General features: G+C 44.8%; 1 protein-coding gene across 2 annotated transcripts in view; it reads right to left on the bottom strand.

Annotated features, from left to right (window-relative positions):
* Positions 1-19,301, bottom strand: part of LOC142574124 (uncharacterized) — a 176,687-nt gene extending 157,386 nt beyond the window's left edge. For both annotated transcript variants that reach the window (XM_075683280.1, XM_075683281.1), the window contains exon 1: positions 18,878-19,301. In XM_075683280.1, coding sequence (XP_075539395.1) covers positions 18,878-18,937 — 60 coding nt within the window. In that variant the 5' untranslated portion in view covers positions 18,938-19,301. The remainder of the gene's footprint in view (positions 1-18,877) is intronic.
* Positions 19,302-19,989: the final 688 nt, after the last annotated feature.

The raw sequence follows: 19,989 nt of genomic DNA, 5'->3' as shown, positions 1-19,989 counted from the left end.
TACACATCCTGTATGCTAAATGGGTATCACTGGTAATGCATCCAGTGAATAATGGCTTTCCTCCTTCTTGCTCCCTGAAACCCTCGCTCCGTCAAGAATAGATCAAGTTTGCGAGACTGCGGAACTCAGGAAGACAACGGTAGATAGCTGATACAGTCCAAGAATCTGGCCGAAAGTGTTGTCGCGTCATGACAGTTCGAAAGCACTGCTCCTGCATATTCAAATGCTGAAGATAGCATGTGTGGTTGTCTTCAATGAGCAAAAAAAATTACATTGGCGTTATTTTCATCATGGCCGAAACCCTAAAATACAAAAATGCTGCAAATCTTGAGTGAGGCTTCAAGAAGACACACTCGAAAATCTTGCTGGCTTGCTCTTGCTTACGGTTCATTTCTAGGTTTTTTTTTCTTTTGCTTTAGAGGGGCTTGCATATTTGGCAAAATAAGCTGAAATGTTGTGGGCCCTGCAATAAATTGTAAAGTTTTCGCTCTACGCTACAATCTCATCAAGTAAACAAAGTAAACTTTACTGCGTGATTAGAAAAGTTCATACGGATATCTTTGTAACGATAGCCTCAATGGCTAGTGACCGATTTAAGGCAGTGTTTTCCAATAGTACGGAATGTGTATTATATACAAACAATTGTTTTACACAATTACTCATTTCAACACAATTGTAATATGGATAAGCAATATAATATTCACGTGATATCTGAAATAAAGCAAGCACACAAAGTGTATAATAATAAAATGGATAAACGAAACAAATAAGATAAGGACAAGGTTTGGTTCAAGCTTAAGCATATTTGGTCGTTGTATACATTGAAGCTCACAAGAGGATTTAGATTGCCGCTGTCTGCATGTCTCACGTTTAGCGATGGCAAAAGGAAGATGACACGAAGTAGGGGGACGTTAGTGTTTATTACCTTGCTTGTGAGGCAGAAATTCGTGTAGTTCCTTAAACTGGCAAATGAACGCACTCATAATGCCCAAAGGAGTGTGTCACTGTAATGGTTGCACCGGTAGAAAGCCCGCGTTTGTCGAAGCAGTGACATAGTTCGGGAAAGTGTGCATGTTTGGCCCCCCGATTCACAATAGCTAAGGCAGCACTCATAGAAACTGTAATACAGGGATTGTAGCAAAGCACTGGATTGGAAGCTCTTTACAAGCGGCTTGGCTTTGGTATTTCCTATGGAGATGACTCTCAAATATAGCTACAAGGTACCTGATGCCATCAACACTCTCAACTGTTCGGTTATACATTAACATAACAATACTAGCCTTGATAAGGCTTTTTAATTGTGAAAGGAAATTATTTATTCAGTCTTGCAGGTTTTAATAACAGCTAATTGTTCTTAAATGACTTCGACACAGTGAACAGTGCATTCAGAACACCACATTAGAAGTCTTCAAGTCTAGTACTTGTAATGTGACCCCTTACGCTTCTGACTGCTCTTTGTGCCCGGAGCCATTGAGATAGGCCAAATGAAAGTACGTAAGCATGTAAGCATGTTTAATACATACATATGCAAAAAAAAAGAAACAACTCTGGGCGCTCTCACGGGCTATTGAAGTTTGCATGTTAATTAAGCATAGAGGCTTTTATTATTTTGGCATTACCATCGGGCGCACATATTCCAAACCAGGGCAAGCCAAAATTACTGCATACCTGACGGCAGTGATGAGAATATGATAATGTGATATCTGTCGGCCATAGCTCCTGAGTAGCATGCAGCAGTTTTGTATCGTGAATCTTTAGTTGTGTCACAAGGTATTACACATAACTGTATGCCGGCTATCTGAACCTCTGCTGCCACAATTGGTGATATGGGTTCGAGCAGTTTGGCTGCATTTTAAAGGTGCTGTCCTTGTTTAAGTGAAAAATCTCTTTACAAAAAAAAAACACGTTTACTACATGAACTGCGGTAGCAATGTCAAAGAATTCTACGAAGAAACTTCGAGGACCGAGCCTATACGCAGATACGAGGGAGGACAGATATATAAATTTTGCGCCATGTAGCATGACTTAGCGTAGAGACGCGGTATTTCACAACACGAATACCATGTTGTGAAATACCGTGTTCTAGGTGTTGCAGAACTGAACATATGTTTTACAGGAGTCAATAGAAAAAAGGAAGAAGTTCCACCTTTACGATTGGCGAAGTGAGCCTAACAGTTATCCACATATCTACCAATAAATGAAAAATATTTCATTCGGTAATTCGACATGTTCGGTCCCGAACAATACACAACTTGAATCAACGTCCCAAGGAAATTAAACCGGCAAGTGCAATCAGCACTCAGCAAACTGAGAATCGACGACTGCAAGGGGATGTGCTTATATTTTACTACCGTTTCCTTAACGCATCTACAGATTTGACTTGATAGCGTTAATGTGCCCGTGTCTCAGAAAATCTGACGTCGGCGGCAGCGTCCCGCGGCGCCATCCAGCGTCCGGGGTCGGGCGTCATTACGACAAATGTATTCTTATCACACATACCCAGGCCGTTCATTTGACGCAGGGATTTCACTGAACTAATTGAATTTTTCAACATAGCATACGTGGAAAATTGTAAACTAAGAATTACACACATCCTACAGACATGATAGCTCTCAGATTGTAATTCCAATGTATGAGAAAACATACTAGTGTTACGCAAAAAAAAAAACGCGAACAAGCCCCTTTTCCAGCCTTTATACAATGCACAGACTGGGTACTGCGTCCGCCATTTGCACATGCCGGCGCGTAAATATCTAAGAGTCCACGGAGTGGCGCGCCCACTTCCTTGAAACACTTCCAGATAACGCTCGCCTCCGCCGCATCGCCGCCCACGCAAGAGGCCGCGTTTAGACCAGAAAGCCCGCCTTCGTGCATAGCCTTCGCCGCCAGTGTTTCCCGGTAAACATTACGGAAACATACAATGCAGTTGCCGGGAAGCTTGAGAAGCTGTCAGGGATCTTTGAGTGCTATCGCGTTCCACTCTTAAAGGCGATGCTTAAGCGTCCTCCATTTTTTTTTTGACAAATGTCAGTTGCTCGGTGTATTGAGGGCTGCTGACTGTGCGCCTGAAATGCGTGACTCTCATGTTCTATAGCTCTTCGTCACGGGTCACGTGATGTCAACAATCTGCTAGGAATAAAACACCGTATTTTGCTCTGAGCTGCCCGTGCGCGCGATTCATCTATCATCCGCCTCGTCACTACAAATTTTTTTCAGCTCCGAAAGCACTCAACGCGACACGCTTAGTCATATGCAATCTGCTTACGCTCATTGTGCTGGCTTCAAATGAAACCGGCTCACATCGCTGCGGATATCATGTTCGCATAGTGTCGTCTTCGAAAGGGCTGTCTAAGTGAACGAGTCGTCACGCAAGTGCGAGGAACTGTTCTTCAAGATCAAGTTACAGCACGCCGTAACACCCTGAATGGGACGTAGCCTATGGTGTACTGTTAGGCTATCAGCTTGTCTGATATAGCGTAAAGTCGGCGATTATATATCGTCAGCGGAACAGTAATGGGAAACGCAAAAAAACTTTCTTGAGACTTCGTTATTCGCATGAGTAATAAATCTTACCATAGCATTTCCACAAAGTCTGCTATATTGTCGTCGTACACGTGTCCAAACTGTGTAAATGCTTCAAGTCTGACTTGTTCTTCGACGTTTGGAGGTGTAATGTGGGGTGGACTAAGTGCGGCATTGTGGTAAATGGCAACGGTGTTCCTAATTTACTGAAAATTTCCGTCTATCGGCATTCGCTCATCTCGCCCTGATGCAAACAACTGGCTAGACCACCCAAAAATCAATAAGCGGTGTGTGTATCACTGGCTACTATTGTGCCTGCAAACACTCACACCTATGCATACGCCACCCAAGAACACTAATCTCTTCTCTTCAAAGGTCGCAGTACCGGCGCGAACAGACACGTTGTCATAGCTTTCGCCTCCACGTCACTGACATTTTGACGTTGCGGTGTTAAAACACGCTACTTCAAGACGTAAGGATGGGTGCCCTATTCCTCTGCCTTCTTGTATTCTTCATGTTGCGTGTTTTCGTTTCTGGGTGGTCTTAGCTTGTACAAAGGTCGAACAAGCTACCCTAGCTGAATGCATTATTAACGTCACGGGTCTGACCCCTGCAGCGTGGGAATAGACAGCAGCAATGCGAGCAGCCCTGCGATTACCATGACTTTAAGTGCGAACAAAAAAGCCGCTACAAACTGGCCGTGCAGCATGGAAGAAAGCAGAAAGCCAAAAAAAGGAGACGGTGCTCATGTGACGTCAACGCCACATGGGCGCTTGGCTCCACTCTGAATGACATAACGGCAGTAATGTCGCTTGCGTGCGCTGGAAGCAGCAATTGTAAAGAGGCCGTACTGCTGGGAAGTCTCTACGGCATCGAACCATTACTGAGCAGCATTTATTTGCTTTTATTTACGCTTTTATTCAATACCCCCTTAAAAATTATTGTGGTTATTGAATTATTACATCGAGCTTGGTGAAAGGCTCTTGATCCGTCACCAAGACATAAAAATCTTATCTTGATCGAAGTGCGAGCCATGAAGTATCATTAATTTGGCGGCTCATCCATCCTGTGGAGATGATTGACGACGTTAATACGATTAGCGGTATATCTTATAATGGTTGTGCAATTGGTGTACATGGCGTAAATGCTGCACTATAGTTAGCTGCCATTTCCAGTGGCATATATCCGGTGTCACCTGCCCAGGGCTAGGAAGCGTGCTAAGAAGCGAGCTATTTGCCCCTGAAACGAGAGCGTTCGTGTGTCTTAGTTCCAAGTTATACAAGTTCGTGTCCAAGAGGTTAATTGAAGAGCCGCACATACCCAATGGGACGAGCCCACTGACTCACGCTGGCGTCTGTCACAGAGTTTCATTGACGAGTGGGAAGTGCCCAATGGCACATACCAAGGGGCCTACGTTGGTCAGACGATTCGTTCTAATCCCGGTTTTTCTCACCACGGCAGCTCGATGTTCTACCCATCAGACCACGGACAACCTATAATAACCCAAGTTTGCGTAAAAGGCGGTACCCGAGAACAAATGGTCAAACAAACATACCGAAATCTACGTGAAATCCCCAAAGAGTGCTATCGCATTATTCATAACGAAATAAAACTCACTTTCGTCTCAATTACGGGGCGGTCTTGAAACCGCATGAAACGGGCATGGCGTCTCCAGGTGACTCGCAATAGGGGCACTGCTGTGCGACAGTCAGTTTAGCGCAGCGTATTTTCTTTCTGCCTGTTTTTGTTATTTGTATGGATGGCAAAACAAATCGATTGTCGTTTTCCAACCAACCTGCCTTGAATTATACCCATGCTGACTGGATTATCAAGAAAGCGCCAGTCGTAACAAGTTCGGTCTTGCCTGAAGCACTTCCCTTTCTGTACAGTTGACTATACATCATTCAGTGAATAAAAAGAGAATACAGCAAATACTTCGCGAGGCACATTCCTTCGCCAAAAGATGCCTATAGAAGTTCATAAAATAGCTGTATCCTTACCGGTGAGACTTTCAGTTTAAACCAAATACGTGGCACGCGAAACTTCCATATGTTAATTAGTTTCTGTAGTTAAAAAATATCAGTGCACTTCCACTATGTGAAGAAGGATGGCCAGCAAAGCTGTGTATGTAGGCCCCTTGAGAGGAAGCTTTAGCTCGGGCCCAACTCCGACGCGGCCTATTCAAATACAAGTAAAACGCAAAAACGTCTTTCCGATGTAACCCTTTGACCGATTTTAACGGAATTTGTTGAATTTGAGAGAGAAATTTAAATTCTAGTGACTGTTACAAGCGTAATTTCGATTTAGGTCCTGAATCTTGTTACAACAATTTTCGAAAATTTGTAAGTTAAAAAAAATAGAAGCACGAAGTTTACAAATTCATTGCTGATATCGCGGTTCTGTCAACGGCATCCATTGCACCATTGAAAGCGGATAAATTCGATTTGTCATCTTACATCTTACATGAATTTGTTACGTTGTTTACAAGGGCTCTGCAAAAGCTGTATTTCCATTTTACTAAATTTCTTGAGATTCATGTTTAACATATCAATTTTGTTCGCTTTAGATTTACTATTAGGCGCAATTCACAGAACTGTATTATCACTTTTGTGGCTGAGTTCCAGAGTTGTAAACTTGACAGTTTCGTTTTCTGAAAACTATTGATCTTTGCGAATATTTTATAAAAAAATTGAGGATATAAATCGAAAATTCGAAACCAACAGTCACTAGATTTGAGCTTTTATTTTAAATGCAGCAAACTTCGTCAAATTTGGTGCAGTGGTTGCCGAGAAAAACGAATTCTCCTTTTACATGTATTTAGATAAGAGCACGCCAGCTAAAGCTTCCTCTTAATGGTGAACTGTACGACAGCCGCGTATGGAGAGCACCCAACACCTGCGTCACCTCTGGCGCGAATCGGCCCGGCATTGCACAATCTTTGAGATCAACTCAAGTATGGGGAGGGGAGTATTTAACACCTGCTTCCGTTCCGCCGCGGGTTGGCCGTGCATTGCTCTTACTTTGGAATCGGCCCATGTATGGGCATTGCTTAACGCCTGCTTCACCTCCGCCGCGGATCGGCCCAGTATTGTAGTATCTTCGGGATGGGCCCACGTGTGGGTTGTGCTTAACGCCTGCGTCACCTCCGCCGCGGGTCCGCCCGGCCATTGCACTATTTTCGGCATCTTTTTCTACACGCTGACACGGTAGTGGGGAAAGCAACCCCTAATAGCGTTGTTGTAGAAACGCCCTTCATAAAGGCAACACAAGTGCCATAATTAATTGTAATAACACGAACTTAGGGTCGCTTAGTTGACGACTTCAGTGCATGGAGCACGTCAACCTAACAGTCTCAAGTGATCGGTGTTCATCAATTTTATTTTTATTTGATAAAGTAAGTCTCTTTGATTCTTGATTGTTTATTTCTTTCTCTCTCCCTCCTCTCGCAAATTTAAGTTCGGAATTTTTTTTGGCTAACACTAGTTTCCCTTTTCTTCAGGTTTCCTCGATTTGCGGAAAACAAATACTATAAGTATACCTCTTTTTTTACTTCATGAACAACGTTAATGGTAGCGAGGTGTTCAATTTATGAACACACGCGATGGCTACGAGTGGCGATCTAAATAGCTGAGCCTGACATGAAGAGGGCCGCCATCATTTCTTACCACTTTACTGAAAGCCTTGATGGTCATCGTTTCTTCGCTCATTCGTACAAAGAAAGTATGAATAACAATAAAGCACTAACGCGTAAACACACTATGCATGCAAGGTAAATAAAGTAGAGGAACAGAAGTGGCGAGCAGGAGAAGCGGAATGCGGAAGCGCACTTTTTTTCATGAAATGATCCAGCTCTACTTTCTCACTAAGTAGGGCTACAGGATGAGCGACACCTTAAAAAAAGGAATACTCGGTCACCAAAAATCTCGCCCCACCACACCAGTAAATAATGAAAAATATTGACAGAAATTATTATTTTCTTACAAAGCCGGGCGCGGAGTCGTTTCTTACAAGCCACAACGAAGAATCAGCCAAGGGGCAAGAAATAATGAGCTCTTTCCATCGTTGGCTTGGCATCCCCGTGTGTGGTGAAACAATAAAAAGAAAAGAACGACGCATTGTGTACTCTATCACAAGGGTGCGGTTCGAAAACACACCGTTCTTGTTATTCTAATTGCCAACGGCTCGAACAATCCCATCTGAGAACACAGCTACACGTATACCGAGGTTTTGTTTTGAGTATATGCGAACATAATGCAGTATGTCACAACGCCCCGTAAGCCACGTAACGTATGTTTTGCACGCAGTCGAGCGTGTTGCGTAGCCTTTCTCCGTGTTTGTTCTCACCGTAATGCAGGCGCACTTGGCGCAATTAGAATGAGGCCAGAGGTCTTTGCTTTCGGAGCGAGGCTTTTTTTCTTTTTTTTTTTGTGAAACGGGCATGGTTGAGTAAACGGGGTCACCTTGGTTTCAGCGTTCTGTCTTCAAAACTCCTGCATATGTAAATTTTTCTACAGATCTTCCCCGCTGCGCGCTTTCTTTTGTTAGAGGTTTCTGTTAGGGGTTTCTTGTTACTTTTGTTACGTGTACCACATTTTAGTTAAAGTTTCATGCTTCAGCGTACTTCTTTTCCCACGAACCCGTGTATCTGTAAGACCATGTATGTGTATTGGCAGGTGTATTCCAAATATTACTGCCATGAAACAGAACATAAGATAATTCGGATTGTGTTAACAACTTGCTTAAAAATGTATTGCTCACAAAACTCATGGCGCATGAGGGCAAAACGGTAGTATTTTTAATTTTTGGAGGATGAAGCATGTGACCTGTTTTAATATCTATGTTCTGACTGTCGGCAATGCAATGTGCTATAATCTGTAAAATACCCCTGTAATCTGACGAGTAGTTCCCTAAAAAAGGTACGTCAAAGACAAAACATCAAAAATTGACCCGTACTTAGCACCGCTAACTCTCTCAGTGCGCGATGATGCCGTGATTACGTGTTTTACGAACAGCGTAGAATTTACTCTGCTGTCCTGACTCAATTGTAAGAGCTACTGAGTTAAATCTGAGAAAATGGCGCAAACGTAACGGCTAATATGCAAGCGAAATTAATTGCGTGTGGCTAAGCTACGATCTTTGAATTATAAAATTCATTGGGCAAATGCCCAAAAGCTTTATACGGCCGTCATCTGCGATGTTTTGCAGTCTCCTCAGAAATCTGTACGTGACAACGTGTTCCCGTTTCGTAATGTATGGGTAAAGTGTGGGGAAAGTTCACCGTTTCTTAGCTTAGCAATTGCTTAAACAGCAAGGTACGTTGGGCCAGTTGGCATTGCATACAGAAACTTTTGACAGCACGAAACGTCGCGCGTGCCGTTTCATGCTGTCGATACTATTAGTTCGCAATTGCTTAAGGAATACCCACATTGTACAGTTTTACAAGTGTTATACCAAGTGTAGGAGACGTTCACCCACTGTAATTCCTAAAGCGAGAACGGCATCGACCCTAGTTTTGGTGGGAATGGAAGAATGGTACGTTGGGTATGCGTGCGGCGTTTAAATCTGTACAGGCGGGTTAACTACGACGATATACCACGGATGTTTTTGACGGTCTCCTTATGGAACCAAATGCGACACTATTGGCACATATTTGCGCAAACATGGGTCCTTTTCTTGTGTCATGTTTTTGCAAAGTTTAAATGCTTTTGGCTTGATTACACACAATGGCACTTCCTAACGCAATTAGACTAAACACCAGCTTCGCTTGAAATTAGGCAGTGACTCTGCCAGATTTCAGAAGTCTGCTATTCTTGTTTTTCTTTTTGGCTTCAGGCGTTATAAATACTCCGTTCGCTCGCGTTTTTTGTACCTTGAAGCCAACTAGCGTTGCCAGAACGAATAGGTCCACACTATTTTTCGATACGTTGGATTTTACCACCGACACCTGAATTACTCTTTATCGCAGTTCTTTCGCCTTGGTGCGTTCTCGTACAGTCATTCGGATCAGCAAGTGAACACGTGACACCGCGTTAAAAAATCGAACCCGTCAATGGCAAGTTGTGATTGGTTCTACTGCGGTGGGTATTTTATAAAAACGGGTAAAGACATTCATTAAGGGAATGGAAAATAGTTAAGCCCGAGCTAGACTCCTCCAGCCTGCTACTTTGTGTCTGACAAACGAAAAGATCTAGGTACTAGTGGTGGTGATGTAGGCGGCCGAGGGCACGAATAGATAGTCCGTCATATGATATTTTCGCACATGCTGGTCAAGTCCGTGGCATGCTAAAATTCAAGTCATGCACAAACTGCCCCAAAGCTCGGTTCATAGTCTGGTCGATGTTCCAGTAAAATGACTTCAGTTATTGTCGACTGCTGGTTGTGGACTTCCCTCAGGGATTTCGCGGAAGGACTAAGCCTTATTAGGATTCGGGTGCACGAAAAATAAATAAATAAATGAAAACAAAACGCGAAAGGCGGGACCACAAACGCATGTGGTGTTGTTCGTTCGATAGAACCAAGTTCCCAGCGGCTTCCGCGTCGGCTATAAGTGGCTTGTCCTGGCAATTCTGCCGGAACGCCTGTTAGCTTTCCCGGCTCGCGAAGGCCCCATAATTGGCGTAGCCCGTGGTCACCTCATTAGCTCTGCTTTCGGGCTTCCTTTTCCCGCGCCGCTGCATCCCCTGCCACTTCCTCAAACCGGGACCTCTCTCCCTAACTTCTTCTGCAGTCTTCTTTACGTAGCAGTTTGTCCTCCTGCTCAAGTGCACTAAAACCTACTACCTATCAGCAGAAACGGAGTATTACGCCTCTCTGAACGATTCGCACCTCCTTCCCCCGAGCGGTCACGCCTCATTGCGTTGTATAAGCTTCCGTTGCGTGTGTGGGCTCGCAAACCCACACGAAAAGCGGTGACGTGCCGCGAACACCTGCTGTTGGACCTTCTCTGTGGCTAATGGCACCCACAACAACGGCAACAAAGGCTATCCGAGGTGTAGCGTCTGCGGTGAGAAAAGAAACAATTAGGCCGCCGGCAACGGCATTCTGAAGAAGATGCGCAGCGGAAGTTTTTACGGCCAGTGAATACGTAGAACGACGCGAAAAGCTCCTTCTCCCCATGCTGGCCTATTATACCGCTCATTAACTGCATCCTATGTCATATCGGCGAAACTCTTCGATAATAGCGCTTGCGCAAATACGAACTTCTCTGTATTGGGATGTCAGCGCTTTCTGCTCGATCTATGTATATACTGTAAGCCTCTATCCCGAGACTGGCTTTGTTAAAGCGAAGCCATGTTGGGCCTTCCCACAGTGAGCGGGTAACAAAGTGTGATCGAGCGCCTATGTAGTGCGAGTCAGGGCAGCTCTGTTCAAATGAAGACGTAAATCCTGCACATATAATGTCTACTCCTTGGTACCTCCAAGGCACAAGGCCTTTTGTTGGTATCATACATGAAATTCAATAGCCTCTGTAAATTTGTCAAATGTGCCGTACTTTGTCTAATCTATTCCTCGGCCACTGGGCATGTGCACATCTGTTTCATAGAGATGGGGTGCGCACCTGTTCTTGGTCAATCCTCCAGGACGGGTTTGTGCCAGTGTGGCGCAGGGTTGCATTTCGGCCTAGTTTTTAGACGGTGCCCTATTTAAAGATAAGCATCAAACGATAGTAAGGTTGTGTCCTGTGCGGCAGTGCGCTACAAGACGGCTTCCTCACCAGTGTCATACTATACCGCAGTATCCTGTTCCCAGCCATTGATGTTCTGCTGATTTTTCCACACACACGCACGCACACACGCTCTCCTTTTTCTTGCGCTCACGAGGGTTCCGACGGAAATTTTAGGCACAGGCTCCTCTTCCAAGCGTATCCACCGTGAAGGAAGTCGAATGCGAGGGTGGCGCACACTTGTGCTCATTTAAACCAGCGCGTGCCAGGCGGCGGTGGAAATCGTACCCACAGCCTGTCGCAGCGGAGGTCGGCGCTCTGCAATTAACTAGGCCAAATCGAAACGGTGTTTGCTGACAAGGACTCTCTTAATTACAACAAATTATGAGCCATTCCACTATGAGAAAATGCATGACCATCCAAGCTGTTTAGCACATGACACGGAGGTGACATAAATTTTTAAGAAAGGTACGAACGCATTTATGTTCTTGATCGGTCTACATCGTGATGGTAGGTATGCACACACATTCTCGTATCGCCTCTGTTATTAAATGCGTCAGACAATGAATGGAAGAAGTCCCTTTATACAAACGTTCATGCCACCGCAAATAAAAAAAATTCACTGCGACCTCGCATTACGACGACAGAAGAGAAATCAAATTCTACGCTGGAATGTACAGCGCCAACGGAGCCAGCTTTCATCTTGCCAATCAATGGTTCACACGCCCTTAAGCAATGAGCGGCAACGGAGCCAGCTGGGGAAGGCGACGACGACGACGAACGCGTGAGCAGCTGCAGGACTACGTTTGCGCCGTTGCGCCGAGGGGCGCCAACGAGCTAGTAGTGTGCGGGCTGTTCGCGGACGACGAAAATGCCTAGCCACATACAGCTTCGCTGTGAAAAGCCCTTACGGTAGAAATGCTTGTAAAATAATAGTTCAGCGAATGGCGACCCTGGACGAATATCAATGGAGAAGACGGCTGGTCAATGGAAAAAAGCGCTAACAAAGAAAAGGCTTTGTGAATTTCGCCACAGCTACCTGCAAAATTGTTCGTGGAACATTGATTCCCTTGGCACATGGGATCTTCAACATAGCCTCACTATGATCATTTTTACTCGCCTTTCTTTTTTAGCATCAGTGTTAGCGTCGTTGTCCGTAGTGTTTTTCCTTTGTTACGCAATTAGGCTGTAGACTTCTTTGTCTCTTCTTTAAGAAACAGCTATGGAGACGGGCCACTATGGAAGAAGTTTGCGATTGGTTCCTGACGCAGGAGAGTAGATTTTCTAGCTACGAACAATTTTGCAACTGCAGTGTTGCGACTATTGTTGTAAGTTTCCTGTTGTTATATCTTCGCTTAACTGAAGCCGACAGGTACACGTGCCATCCCGGCTGCCTATTCTGTTGTTGTTTCCTAGTGGAATGGCGCAACCCTGTCTGGGGGATCGGTCATGGATCTTGTCTTTCCCTTACCTTGTTTCTCTTGCTATTTTTCCTTTCCCTGCCCCTATATTGCGACGTGAACTGAAAACAAACGTCCATTCTTACAGCTTGTCAGCTTCCGTCTACCTCGCGCTTCTTGAAGCGCAGTGTCCGATTGACGATGATACAACTACTAAGGGGTGTGTGCTCTACTGGTTGTAAAATTCCCGCAGGTAATCACAAGGAACAACAACACCTTGAATTGCAAAACCGCTAAGCCGCAGCCCGAAATGAGCACGGCAACGTAGTGACGCCTCTGTGCATGTACGCCGGACATACGTCCCACATAACTACCGCTTTAGAGGTGCCCGTACTTGAGAAATCACTGTTTGCTATAGAATCCTGAAGCTTCTCAGGAAGCATTACAGTAGGAAATTAAGATTCCTACAATTTTCTCCGAAATTAAAAGTTCTTGCCCATATTAAGCAGTATTTCGTTCGTGCATTTCCCAAGGCAATCTCGTTCTCTTGCTCGTAAAACGCCATGATATCGTAGCACAATGCAGCGGCAAAAGAAAGATTCTAAGTGACCGACACAAGAGAAAGAAAGATAGCGCCGCCTTTCTTTCTCTTCTGTCAGTCACTTACAATCTTTCTTTGTCGTTTTTCTTTTTGCTCTAGAATATCACGACGCTCAGCAAACACCGACTCACCCAAAAAAAATTTATGTCCTGAAATGTACTCGGCGGCGACGAACACAGTCCTGATCAACAAGAAGGACACGTCGGCTAAAATTTTCCTTGCGGGTTATTAGAATTGTATATTCTGATTTGAAATTTTATGTCGGAGTTTTATCAAAGGGAGTGCAGTCAGCGTTCAATCGCCGATGTTTGTTGCGCCCTTCCGCATATTTTGATAATCTCCCGCACATGATAGAAGAGGCGCCCACTACAGTATACGTGATTATTACGTATACTATTACGTATTACGTAATACGTAATAATTAGTATTACGTATTACGTGATTCTTTCTCAGTTTCTTACTTTGTTTCGTCCGTTCTCTCTTTATTTATTTATATGCTTGTTTCTTTTTTTCTCCTTTATTTCCCCCTTTAATTATATATCCATTTTCTTCATTTGACCTCCAAGCACAGAATTACAATGTTTGGTCAGCCCATCAAAGCATTGATGTATCTGAGGAAATCCTTACGCAAGTTAAAAGCACTGCGCTTGCATCTATTCATATTTCACCTTGTGCCCTAAACATTCATATGCGACATGCAAAAATAAAGATTTGAAAAATGTCGTGCAATGTACATGCATTCTCTGATCAACCTAGAAAACGCTAAACAAAAAGCAGAATGAAATATCTATTTAGGCGATAGTTTACCCAGTCGTTGACCCCACGAATCCAACTAATTAGCTCCGCTTTCTTAATTGCGCTACAGCTGGGTCTGGCACTCCTAAACTTCCTCGACCCAGATTCCTTACAGGGGTGTGTCCGGTGAGACCGTCATCTCCGGAGCTAAATAATGAGACCGAAGAGGCCAGATACACGGTTGTCCACGACTCACGCGGACGGCGTCTTCCGTCTTATCAGGCAGAATCGTTAAACGCGAATTAGACGTCCGCCGACGACAGCTCATTTGCACCCGTCCACCCACACGCCTCGTCAACGCAATAAAAAGCATTAGACGCAATAAAAAATATATAAAATAAATAGATCATTGGCTACGAACCAGATTAATTGACGGAATAATGTGGTCCGCGTAATCTGCGCGTTTTTTTGTGTTTTAAGCACATGGCGCCGGGTAAAATACATGTATTTCACGAATGGGTGCTTCGCGCGCTGTAATTTTGTTTCTAGACATGTCTTTCGATAGTGAGGTCCGGACAGTTAGAAACTCAGCGTCACGATCAGTCGACACAGTGAAGTGAGAAATAATCACGCGACTGTGAGGGGAAATTCTTCCTTCCTCTTCCATACATCCTCACCTGGTGTCACATTTCTATGGCACTTTGTTTAGCTCTTAACGGCGTCTCATCTATCTGCTATATAGTTTAATTTATTGCAATTTCCTTCTTGTTGCTGGCCTGAATTTTAGGTTCACTTGAAGTGCTGCAACACATAGCGTTGCAGGGCTTTAAGTCAAGTGAAAATTTCGGAGAAATAGAGATGTCGCAGGGAGAGTCAGCGCCTTCATTATCATTTGTATGTCTATGAGGCTCGGGACTGATTTTAGGCATATTACAACGCAAGCTCTTATGGGCTCATTCCAATAGCCATATCGGTTGGCGATATTGTGCCAAGCGAAATAGCCTGAGATGAGAACAAAGTAACCCCGTTCCTGCCGGGATCGAGGCCAGGCCTGCTGTGTGGGAGTCAGCGACTCTACTACTGAGCCATGCCAACGCCTTCTATTGCTGCCAGCGGAAACATGCCCTATAAATGTGTGCTTATGCGCGAGGAAACAATCGATGCGATACTCGAAGTCCTGCAATCACTACGCCTTTACACATATCCCGGAACACCACGTACCTATTGTAAACATTTGCGTTCTTTGCCAAACTTGCCCAAAAGTGCCCTCTGGAGAGCACTATTCGCAGTTTACTTGTTCGCTCTGGGAGAGGCTACATTACACTCGAAAAAGCACGCAATTGAATGCCAGTAGTGAGACGAATATGTTAAGGACACCCCCCCCCCCCCTCCCACTCCCCCGCTTCCCTCTGCGACAGCCCAGTGGGTATGGCATTGTGCTGCCGAGCACATGCCAATGCGAATGGATCCCAGTACGGTGCTCAGATTTTGTGGGAAGCTACATCCAAAAGCGCCCGCGTGCTCAGATTTTGGCGCACCGTAAATGACCCTAGGTGGTATGACTAATTGCGGAGTCACCCGCTACTGCGTGCATAATACCTAGGTCGTGGTTTTGGAGACGTAAAAGCTCAGAATTCAATGTCACAAAACAACTTCTTTTTTTTACATAAAGAAAGCCTTCTGTCGATTCCTGTTGTCGCAGCTCATAGTCTGTCTTTAGGAGAACAAGTGCAACGAAACTGAAACATTATAAAGTACAAACCACTTAATTCACGGTTTTGAACGCTATTGTGGAATTTGAATTGTGATTGACGGTGAGGCGGGCGTGTTGAATGCGCTCGGTGGCACATAATTTCGTACACGCGTATTACAATGAAAAAAAATCTGTTTCTGAAGTCATTAGGCCACCATGGAAATTAGCAAAGGTGCTGTGCCAGACAGGCGGCAAGTTCACCTGAGCGCATTACAACAAACTCAGTTCCCACCTATATTTCCCCCTTCCCTCATTTCACTTCTTAATTTCTCTCTTTTACAAGTAATCACTGCGCGCTTGCAGTTCGGCAATTTCGTGCTGTTCTGGTGACGTGTGGCCCATCAGTTCACATTTATTTTAATTGCACGTAATTTACAGCAGTGGGATGAATAACGTATTTGGGCTAATGTTGCTTCAAGGCTGCAAGTTTTACGAAGATACGTCTCCTCGTGGCATCTTCGACTCCAGCGACATTTGTTGCGCGGCCACTGTTGGTCTCTTCAAACTTCAATCTTCCATCTTCCTCGGCACGTCTGTATTATTTACATTGGCTACACATACCATTTGAAGTAACACTGTGTGGCTCTGCGATCTTTAACAACGACTTGCATGCCGAGAACGAATATTCTATCATAGTTTACGGGATAAAATGTACTAAATCTCGGTTGGTAGATGCCATAGTCGGGGACACTATATTACTTGCGACAACATGCGGTTCGTTAACTATCACATAAGCCTAACTGTCCAAGCGTTTTCGCATTTGGGCCCACATCGATATGCGGCCAGCAGTGCGGTCGGGATCGAACTTTCGACCTCGAGTCATTAACCTACAGCGGCGGGTCAGAAAAGTTTGCTACTGGCGAGGCGATATAGCTCATGATAGCGTTTCCGGTGAATAATTTTGCTCACTAAGTTAAATATTGAAACGTTTTAATGCTCCTTTGTGGCAGTCCTTTTGCCAGCAGCAACACTTAAGCAGGCATAGTTAAATCATATGCTATGCCTAAGCCGAACTAAGCAGATACTTCCCATATTTTGTTGGCGGCCGAATGGCATTTGAAGGAAGCCTGGCTGCACCGCATTACTCTCCGAAGTCAATCTCGTAATGATCCGCAACAAAATTGGTGCCGATCTTGGGCGGTATCGAACAGCGGCATCGATTTTTAGCATAAAACAGGTAATACGAGAGTTGGCTGTTCGGTTTCTTTCTCCGCCTCTTCTTTCCATCAGAATCAGAGTCATGTTTTATTGATTTACTAAGTGTAATACATCAACTAGGATAGAGGAGGAGGTCCTCGAGCACTATATTGTGAGTGAACCCCCTGTGGGAACCTCTGTCATGGGCTTACGGAGAGAAGAAAACGTCCAGTGAAGATTGGAAGGCCGTCCACGCCGGCCCGTCGATGTTGTCATGCCGATAGGCTTTTACGAATGCATAAGAGAAAACGAAAACACTTGTAATGCGACTGTCTCGTGAGCAGGACATACAAGCTTCTCGCTGCCATTGTCATTCGGCCTTGGAAAGCTCGGTGTAGGTTTTACTTGTGCAAGCTTGTCCGCGGTTGTGAACGCGCGTAACTAAGTCAGTGCAATAACACCACCACTAAATCATAGAGAGGCAGTGACTTTAAAAATTTGTGCATTTCCTGCTCTCCTTTTCTTAAATTCGCACTGCAGAAGAAGCTTTTATTGTAATGACTTGCCGTACAAGAAAGCAAGATGCCTTGCTGTATTCAGCATGGCGTCATATTTATTAGCGTATTTGCACTAGCGCGGTATTGATGTACATGAGAACCACGTGGAACAATACATTGCCATTTAAATGAAAAACTTAGTTGCCAAAGTTATTCTGCGATTCCCATACCCCCCCCCCCCTCAAATGACGCGCTATATTCTACAATTTTTTATCGATTTACACCAAGATAATGAATTGAACCGACGTGGCTCTCTTTCTTCTTCATTGTTTGAGTATCGCTAATCTATGCAATTCTAATGTATACCATATGGAACCATTAGCCCTGGCACCGACACCAAAGCGTTTAATTGAGTGGTGGATCGGTTGATTTTGTTGATTTTATTTATTGGTTGATCGTGACAACCCAGAGAAATACGAAAGCTTTAAGATAAGACTTATTACATCATCCTCTTTTTATATTTTGAACAACTGGGCCACTTGCACACACCGTCATTTCAGACCTCCCCAACAGTAAAAAACCACTGCCGTCGGGAATCAAATCCGCGACTTCGTGCTCAGAGTCAGAAAACCATAGCCAGTGGGCTAGTTCAGTGGACAACCGACGTATTTGGTCTAGGTAATGGTGGTGGTAACAACTTTATTGAGACTTTGCTCAGTTATGATCTGGCAGGCCCGAGTCCTAGAATGGACCCTCACGAGGAACGACCCTTTCAGCCCAGGCAACGAGGGCTTTTTGTAGTTTTCCGTCCGGTGTTCTGAGCAGCTCCTCCCACGTTTGTTGTGAGGGAGCTGGCAGGAGCGACCTGGGAGGGAGTAAGCCCTCGTTCGCACTGCTTCGGTGGCGGGTCTAGTTAGCAGCAAATTTCTTGCCCAGTGTTATGCCAGTCTTATGACCGAGCAGGATTTCTGTGCAGCGAAAGCAGCTGAACTGAACAATTAAACGACCGACATGAGAGCTATCAACATGAGGGCTTTGAGGCTGAGCTATTCTTTTGGTGAGCAATGCGGCAGATGTTTTACTCGCTTGTAAAGAAAGTAAATGTAAAGTCATAATGTGCACACATCTTTTGTTTCTCCTAGGCAACATGTAGTTTCGTGGATCCTTTTAAATGACTAGTTATAGATTACAGTAGCCAACGCGTGAGGCAACGCGCCATCGCGCCATGAGACAACGCTTCCTAGAATAAGCTTTCTGTGACACTTGAAACAAGACCTCTTGATGACGTTCTCTGCCCCTAAATTATTTGATGCTCACTCAACAAGGCCGCTTAATTCGCCAAGATATGCACTCTGCGGACAAAGCTTCAATATAAAGCAAATTTGAAATTGTGAAAAGAAAGTTGACCGAACAGAACATAGACGCGCTTATAGAAACAAATAGGAGAGCGTAGCATGATATAATTCTGGCAATGAGCGTACGTTTTTCTTTTTTCCCTAAGCCTGCCGCATTACTGCAGTGACATCTACTTGTCAAAGGTTTGCGCATAACAAAAACGAGCACACTTACGATGAGGGCGGAACACAACGACGCGGTGACCAGCAGCAGCACGCCAAACAGGGACGTCATGGTCGGCGAGGCAGTTGAAGTTGCGAGCGAAGTGCAGTAGTGCCTGTCTGTGCTACCCTACACCCGCCGTCTTATAAGTTAACTCTAACTGGAGAAAACGAACTGCTGCGCCAAGCTAGCTAGGCTGTAGTGTACTTCGAAGCAAAGTGACTGACGCCTTCGTTTCTTCGCTAACTGCCTTTCCGTTGTCCTAGTAAAACTGAGCGTTTAGATTAACACCTTCTTTTCACAGATTACTCTGCAACCACACGTGCTCAATGATTCTTGCTAACGTTGAAGACCGCTTACACTATTTTTATTTTCCTTTGGTGACGTGACACTTGCAGAAGAAATGAAACAGCAGTGAACGAATTGCGGCGTGCCGCGCGAGCACTCTGAGTTTGGCGTTCGTGTGACGGCGCGCTTTTATGGAAGCGCGTGCCGGCACCCACGTGACCGGGAGTTGGGCGTCCAATCGTTAGAGAGCGCGATGCACGGGAAGGCGGGTTGAGGGAGCCGGGAGTGCGCGGGAGTTAGCGGGATGAGGTGTGGGCGATGGAAGAGGGGAAGCTCGCCGGATTCTGTCGGGCAAAGGGGGTGGCGCCTCGCATGGCAGCTGGGCATAACGCTCCTCTTCCACGGGAAATTTTGAAGCGGAGAAGGTCCACATTTCTCTGAGTTAGTTGTCGGTTCGCTCTCCTATTTTTTCCAGAGCTTCTCCATTTTTTTGTTTGCCTATTCCAAGCTCGTATGACGGGGACGGGAAAAGGACGAAAAGGTGCGGAGCCTGCAGAAGGTTGAAAGTCGGTAGAGAGAAAAAAAGTATGTTGGAGAGCTATTGGGTCATTAGACTGAACTGCCCGGATGACAGTAAGCGTCAAAGAAAAAAATGCATAATTATGGACATAAATGAGTACAAAATGTGAAAAGTAGAGCTGATTGATGGAAAACTGATTGATAGGAATCCCAAGGCTTTCGTCCAAGTTGTAATATATTTAGAACATTTGTTATTGCTAACATCTGAATCATTTGTTACTTGAAGTGTGTGCGTGCGTTTGTGTGTGTGTGTGTGT

This window comes from Dermacentor variabilis, chromosome 3 (assembly GCF_050947875.1).
Source record: "Dermacentor variabilis isolate Ectoservices chromosome 3, ASM5094787v1, whole genome shotgun sequence".
Taxonomy (NCBI): domain Eukaryota; kingdom Metazoa; phylum Arthropoda; class Arachnida; order Ixodida; family Ixodidae; genus Dermacentor; species Dermacentor variabilis.
This window is presented reverse-complemented; position numbering and strand designations above follow the sequence as displayed.